The 7,125-nt window shown below is 65.3% G+C and overlaps 2 protein-coding genes across 3 annotated transcripts in view; one reads left to right on the top strand and one right to left on the bottom strand.

Annotated features, from left to right (window-relative positions):
- Nucleotides 1–139: 139 nt before the first annotated feature.
- LOC112114038 lies at nucleotides 140–4,654 on the top strand. 2 transcript variants are annotated; one of them, XM_026660412.1, is made up of 3 exons: nucleotides 140–392; nucleotides 1,828–1,913; nucleotides 2,442–4,654. In XM_026660412.1, the coding sequence occupies exons 2-3, from the start codon at nucleotides 1,830–1,832 to the stop codon at nucleotides 4,560–4,562; spliced, it is 2,205 nt and encodes a 734-aa protein (XP_026516197.1). In that variant the 5' UTR covers nucleotides 140–392; nucleotides 1,828–1,829; the 3' UTR covers nucleotides 4,563–4,654. The 2 variants fall into 2 exon arrangements, with proteins under 2 accessions (XP_026516197.1, XP_026516196.1); XM_026660411.1 differs by having other exon boundaries at nucleotides 1,824–1,913.
- A 2,287-nt stretch (nucleotides 4,655–6,941) lies between these two features.
- Nucleotides 6,942–7,125, bottom strand: part of KCNN4 (potassium calcium-activated channel subfamily N member 4) — a 7,692-nt gene continuing 7,508 nt past the window's right edge. The window contains exon 9 of the mRNA XM_026660425.1: nucleotides 6,942–6,949. Within this exon, the coding sequence (XP_026516210.1) occupies nucleotides 6,942–6,949 (8 nt within the window). The remainder of the gene's footprint in view (nucleotides 6,950–7,125) is intronic.

The following is a 7,125-nucleotide window of genomic DNA, read 5'->3' as shown; positions in this document are numbered from 1 at the left end:
CCCAGAGGCTATACGGCCCGCGGAGGGATACGGGGCGCTATATAAAATGGAAGATGGTGGGGCAGTGCGCACCCGCGGAGGGATACCGCCCTAGGTTATGAAGCTGTAGGATGTACATGCCCTGCGCGGGTCACCGGGCTGCGGAAAGAGCCCGCAGAACTACATACCCGGCGGAGGATTAATCCCTAGGTAAAAGGGCGACCGAACTAGCTACCCGCGGAGGGATACCGGACTGGCCCGCCCCTCGGAGGGATACCGGGAGTGTGACGCGTCGCCCGGCGCTATTTACCCCGCCCCGCGGAGCGATACCTGAGCGCTGGTGCTGAGAGCAGAAGCCGGGGCTGTCTCCCCGGTAACGGCGGAGGGATACCGGGCGGCTCACTGGGGCTGAGGTACCGTGGAGCGGCCGGGACGGGCTGCTGGGGAAGCCCGGTGGTGCGAACAGCGCATCTGGGCGCCGGCTTGGAACGAACCTGCTCGGCCACCGTTGTTTCCGAACGCGCCTGCGCGCGAGGGGGGCGTGTCCAAAATGGCGGCTTCGCGCCCGCGCGGGCCGCTGGAGGCACATGCGCACTGCTCTGGCATGGACAGAATAGACCCCTCTTAAGGGGCGTGGCCTGCAGTCAGAAAGAGGCTAGAAATGTAGAGGGGAAATACATGAGCGCGCATGCGCACGGACGCTGGGTTCTCTGCGTGGCTCTGGGGGCGGGGCGGGACCGAGGGGTTGGAGCAGGGGGCGGAGCCAGGACGCCTGGGTTATCCTGGTTCCTGGTGGGCTCGGGTCAGACCCGGCTCCCGGTGCCTCAGTTTCCCTCGCCGCTCAGGCTAATTAGCCCGAGACAAATCAACCCGGAACAGGGACCCGCCCCCCGCTGGGACAGACCTAGCGCCCCCCAGGTCCCCCCCCCCGGCCCCCTCATCTATCCCTATACACCCTCCACGCCCCCCCCCGCCCCATGGCCCCCCCCCCACTGATCTGTCCCTGCCCCGCCCCCGTCCGTCTGCGCCCACGTGTCTCTTCTCCGCCCCCCTCCCCACAACCCCCCCGCCCCTCCGTTCCCTCTCCCCGACAGAGGCACCTTCCCTGTACCAGACAAACAGGCCACATTGTCCCTCCTCCCACTCCGTAGCTCTGGACCATTTAAAGCCCGCAGCTGAATGGGGGGGGGGGGGGAACTTCCCTTCCCCCCCTCCCCCCGGGCCCCCCCCCCGGCTGCCAGCTTCCGGGCCAGCGGGCTCACAGGGGGGCGGGGCCGTAGGGAGCTGCTCCCCCTTCCACGGGGTGTTTGGGATCCAGCGAGGACCATGCACGAGCGGGTCCTGGGCTGGGTAGCTGCAGCCCAGGCAAGTACCCCCAGGTAGGCAGCCTCCCCTCCCCCCCCCCGCTCTACCCACTAGACCCCACTTCCCTCCCAGGTTGCCTGAAATTTACTCCTCCGAAGCTGAGGTCTCATTTCCCTGGCCTTCGCACTATCACCTGGGTTCTCTCCCTGGCTCTGGGAGGGGAGTCGGGTCTAGTGGTTCGGGCAGGGGGGCTGGGAGCCAGGACTCCTGGGTTCTCTCCCTGGCTCTGGGAGGGGAGTCGGGTCTAGTGGTTCGGGCAGGGGGGCTGAGAGCCAGGACTCCTGGGTTCTATCCTGCACTCCACCACAGATACTTTGTGCGACCACGTGCACATCCCCGCTTGTGTGCCTCAGTTTCTCCTCTCTCCCCCCCACCGGAGGCAGCAGGCCACTCTGCGCTTGTGAAGTCCTGTCAGGGCGGCAGGGGGGCGCGGCGTGCTGCCGCCGATCCACTCAGTGTGTTCCCCGCTTCGCTTCCAGGCAGCCATGGACCCGGCGCCGACAATGGAGGTTGGGGCCGAAATTGAAGTGACCGAAGACGGCGCGCTGGAGGAGCTGCCGCTGCGGCTGGTACGTCCCGGCGCTCGTGTCTGAGCAGCGAGTGCGCCGGCTTGGGCGGGAGATGCAGCCATCTCTGGGGTGGGGCAGAGGCTGTTTATACAGGACCCCTCACCCGGCCCTGAGATGCGGTTGCCTCTGGAGGGGAGCGTAGGGGGCTGCTTAACAGTTTGAGACAGGAAGTGTATGAACCACACATTTTAGGGCGGGTAGTTTTGGTCTGGACTCAGAACTTTACTTCACTTCCTGTTCATTTTGGGGGGACTCCATAGAGAACTTGTGGTGAGATGGGGGGATCTCCCCGGCAGTCAGGGCTGGCCCCCTGGCAGCAATAGGGGTGCTGTGCTGCAGGAGGTGGGGGACCCCCAGCCAGGGCTGGCCCCCCGGTAGCAGTAGCGGCGCTGTGATGCAAGAGGTGGGGAACCCCCAGTCAGGGGTGGCCCCGATTCCCCAGTGTGGTAGTAGGGGGCGCTGTATCACAGGGAGGGGTGTGGGGGTGCTCTCCCCTCCCCCCCACTTACCCCCTTTTCATCTCCCCAGGAGAACGCTAAGAACTGCCTCTCATGGGAAGGCCTGGAAGCCTCCAGCAGCGATGACGACGGGGAGACCACCGCCCCCACCTCTCTGCCCCCCTTGCGCCCACCCCAGCCCCTGGCACCAAACCTGCTGGCTCCCCACTTCGCCACCAAATCGCTGCCTCTGGAGAACATCATTGTCCCCTTCCGCCCGGGGCCTGCCACCGCCCCGGGGACCCAGGCGTTCGGGGCCTACCAGTGCCAGGAGTGCTGCCAGGTCTTTGTGGAGGAGTGGCACTATCTCCAGCACGCCCAGGAGCACGCCCAGGAGCTGGCCCGGCGGCCCCGGGCGGCCCTGCCCCACTCCCTGCCCCGGAGGAAGCAGCGCTGCCCGGACTGCGGAAAGAGATTCTCCCACCAGCCTCGCTTCACCAGGCACGTTAAGTGGCACCTCAAGCTGGCGCAGGCGGGCATCCGGGTGCAGCGGAGACGGGGGGCCCGGCCTTGCTCCCTCACCTCCTACGTCTACCAGCCGCCGGGCGCCGGGAAGAACCAGGCGGGTTTTGGGGACGTCCCCTGCCCGCCAGCCAGCTGGGAGGGTTCGCCCGGCCTCAGGAAACAGCAGGGTGGGGCCCACCCCGGGAGGCGTGTGGGGCAGACGAAGGGGCGTCAGATGCCTGAGGCCCGGACAGCGAGCAAGGAGCAGGGCACAGAAGGGACCAAAGGGACCCGGCCGCGTAGACCGACTCTGGGCCGGGAGTTCAGCCTGCCTAGGCCAGTTGGCATGAGTCTTACCCAGCCAATGAACATGGAGGACGAGGGGCGGGCGGCCATCTTGGACAGCAAAGTTGTCATGAGTCCGCCACAGCCAATGAATGGCCAGGTTGGCGGGAGCGTGCTTCAGGCAGCCATCTTGGACAGCCAAATTGGTGGGAGCACGTTTCAGGCAGCCATCTTGGATGGCCAGGTTGGTGGGAGCGCTCTCAGGACACTGGTCATCAATACTGAGGAGCAGGCGGCCATCTTGGATGGCCAGATTGATGGGAGCCCTCTCAGGACGCTGGTCATCAATTCTGAGGAGCAAGCGGCCATCTTGGAGAGCCTGGTTGCTGGGAGTCCCCCACCACCAGCGCACCTCAAGGAGGAGGCGGCCATCTTGGCTAGCCTGGTAGGTGCCAGCCCTCTCCACTCTTTCCGGACCGTGGTGGTGGGAGCTGAGGAGCCGGCGGCCATCTTGGAAGGCCAAGTTGGCGTGAGTCCCCTCCACCCCATGCCCCTGCGGGCTGAGGAGCTCCCGCCTTCGTTGTTCCTGGAAGCCGAGCCCGGCCTCAGCACAGCGGTGGATGCGATGACCCTCCGCCTGGTCCCGTTGCTCCCTGACCCCCAGGGGCTTGTCCCGTGGGGCAGCCAGATGGTGGGGGAGCTTCCCGACGAGGCCGGAGACTCTCAGCCCACGGCTTTCCAGCTCACGGGCTACCTCCCGCCGCTCAACCAACAGTGCCGACCCCCAGGCCCGCTCAAACTTCCCCCCTCTCCGCGGGCCCCCTTGCTCCTCCACCTGGTGCCCACCCACCCTGGCGAGCTGCCCCAGGTGCTGGAGCTGGAGTACGCACCGGGCGGTGGGCTGTCAGAGGAGCCCTGGCCGGGGGGCGTGGCACCAGAGGCCGGGGACGACTTTATCGTGGTGGAGCTGGAGGCGGATGCCGGCGGGCGGGAGGAGGTGGTGGTCGGCCAGCCTGGCACTGCGGGGCCTGAGAGCTCCTTGGACGCCAGTGGGCGCCGGCACTTCTGGTGCCCGGACTGCGGGGTGCGCTACGGCCGGGCGGCCCAACTCCGCTCCCACCGCCGGGGGCTGGGGCGCTGGCTGTGCGGCTGCGGCCGGCCCTTCCGTGGCCTCCTCCACCTCCTGCGGCACCAGCTGTGGCAGCTGGAGGGCGCCGCCTTCCTCTGCGCCGCCTGTGGGGAGGCGCTGAAGGGGCGCCTGGCACTGGGCCGCCATGGGGGGCGGCACCCTGGCGCCCCCTGCTTCCGCTGCCCCTGTGGGGCGGGCTTCCAGCGCCTGCCCCGCTACCTCTGGCACCGGATCCAGAACCAGCCGCCTGGCCTGGGCGTCTACAGCCTGGACAGCTTCCTCACCCCGGCCTGAACGGGGCCGCACGGGGCCTGTGCCCTCCAGGGGGTGCCAGCTCCTACCCAGCCTCCTGGCAGGGACTGGCTGGCTCCGGGGGGCAGGGAATGGGGCACGGGGCCTCTCCTCTCTAGGGGGCGCTGGCTCCCATCCTGGGTCTGGCTGGCACTGAGTGACCTGATTCTTGTTCTAATTAGATTGTTCCTAATTAAAGAGCTAAAGTGCAGCAGTCGTCACGACCTTTTCTCCCCCACCCTTGGTGGGCACTGGCGATTTCTTGGGGTGCCCCCCCACCCAACCCCATGCTGAAATTGTGGCAGCAGAGGGGTTGAGGGGCTTCTCAGACTCCCTGAAGCTGGTCCCCCAGCCAGCCCCTCATCTTTTCCAGCACCCCACAGGCCTCCCTTCTCCTTAGGGGTGCCAGGCCGAGCTCCGCCAAGCAAGGAGCGGACCCAGAAGTCCGGGAGAGCCCCTAGGGTTGGGGGAAGGAAACAGGGCACTGGGAGTAGAAAAGGGGGTGTCCCTGGGATTGGGGGGCCTTGGCGAGATCTAGGTGAAAGGGGCTGTGAATGGCGAGGGGAGCTGGCATAGTGGGGAGCAGGATGCAGGGGGAGGGGGATAATGGGGAGGAGGAGCTGAAATTGAAGGGTCCTAGTGGGTGGACTGGCAGGAGTAGGGGGTGACCAATGGGGAAGGGGCTGCAGGGGCCCTTTATGGGGTGACGGGCTGGTGTGAGGAAGGGGGCTGCTGAGGGGGGGATTTTTGGACCCAGGGCAGCCGAGCTCAGAAGTAAGGAAGAGAGGCCGAGGCGGGCACGTGGGCAAACGGCTCTTTTATTTCCAATGCAGCAGCTCTGTCTGTAACCATCAGACCGACGGGAGCTAGCGCGCCAGGCGCTGTACAGCAGCACGGCTTGGTATCCAGGGTCCCATGTGCCAGGCGCTGTACAGCAACACGGCTGGGCATCCGGCACCCCGGGATGTCAGGCACTGTACAGCAGCCCGGCTGGGCATTCGGGGGACTGTAGGGGTGCCCCCAGCCCTTCCCCCTCCCGCACACCAGGCACTGGACAAACCCCAACCCCAAAGCTGGTCCCTGCACCGAAGGGCTGACTGTCAGCTGCGAAATACCCCCCGCCACCCTAGTGGGGTAATTCACACCCTTGATCTAACCCTGCTGGGGCTATCATAGAATCTCAGGGTTGGAAGGGACCTCAGGAGGTCATCTAGTCCAACTCCCTGCTCAAAGCAGGACCAATCCCCAACTAAATCATCCCAGCCAGGGCTTTGTCAAGTCGGGCCTTGAAAACCTCTAAGGAAGGAGATTCCACCACCTCCCTAGGGAACCCATTCCAGTGCTTCACCCCCCTCTAGTGAAATAGTGTTTCCTAATATCCAACCTTGACCTCCCCCACTGCAACTTGAGACCATTGCTCCTTGTCATGGGGACCCTGTTATTTTAGGGGATTCCAGTCCCCTCCCACACACACACTTCTGGTTCCCATTTTTGCCTAAGATGTTCCCAACTCTAAGCCCAAATGGCTAGACAGGCACCCTTTGCCCGGCGCTGAGATGCAGTCACCTCTGGGGTGGGGCACAGGGGCTGTTTATGCAGGGACCCCTCGGTGCTGAGATGCAGCCACTTCCGGGGGTTTAGGACAGTGCGTGAGGGAGAACTGAAAATGCAGCGGGGAGTTTAGGGAAGCAGAAGGGAATCACGGGAGCGGGGCTTTGTCCAGGATGCCTGGATCCACGCCCTGAGTCTGGGGTGGGAGTGGGAACCAGGAGGGCCCTAGTGCCCACAAGGGGCTGAGGCCTCGAGTTTGCCTCTTGGCTGAAACGTGCAAGGCACTGGTGTCCCTTGCATTAAACCCCAGGCTCAAGGGGCCATTCCTGCCCTGGCTATTTCGTGGTGCTCCAGGCTGGGCAGCAACAAGAACCGGCCTTGGGCGTGCCTGGTGCTGTACGCACGGCCATTTGCCCCGGGTGAGGGTCGTGCCCTCCATGGTCTGCCTCCTGGGCACTTGGTGCGAGCGTGCACAACCTTGTCTGAAGAGGGGAACCACTCTCTTTCACACAAAGCATGGGCCTGCGGCGTGGATCGTTCCCCAGTGGGGATCCCCTCAAGGAAGGCGCGTGCCCTCCGTGTTTCACCCAACAGCGGCCGTGACTCTAACCAGCCCCCATCGGGTGTGTGACCCTCTTGCACTTTGGAGCTGGGGTGAGCACAGGCAACCTGCGGTACCGCCCTGCGGCCACCAGGTGGCGCTGTTGTCCACCCATTCCCAGCCCCCCAAGTGGTGTCTCCTTCAGACAGGGGGCTGAGTCCCTGCAGGCCCCTATGGGGCAGGCGCCCCCTGGACCAGTGTCTGGGCTCCAACGCCGGGTCAACCCCTCCTCACCGGCCTGCGGAGCAGGGAGAAACGGAGCCCTTCATGTGGTGATGGGGGGCGGGTGTGGGGAAGGGGGCAGCTGAACGGGGGGGGAGATTTTTGGACCCAGGGCAGCCGAACTCAGAAGTAAAGAAGAGAGGCAGAGGCGGGCACATGGGCAAACGGCTCTTTTATTTCCAATGCAGCAGC

Source organism: Terrapene carolina, unplaced genomic scaffold (genome assembly GCF_002925995.2).
Source record: "Terrapene carolina triunguis isolate 2854851 unplaced genomic scaffold, T_m_triunguis-2.0 Scaffold771, whole genome shotgun sequence".
NCBI classification, from domain to species: Eukaryota; Metazoa; Chordata; order Testudines; family Emydidae; genus Terrapene; species Terrapene triunguis.
Note: the sequence above shows the minus strand (reverse complement) of the source record. Positions and strands in the feature narration are given on the sequence as shown.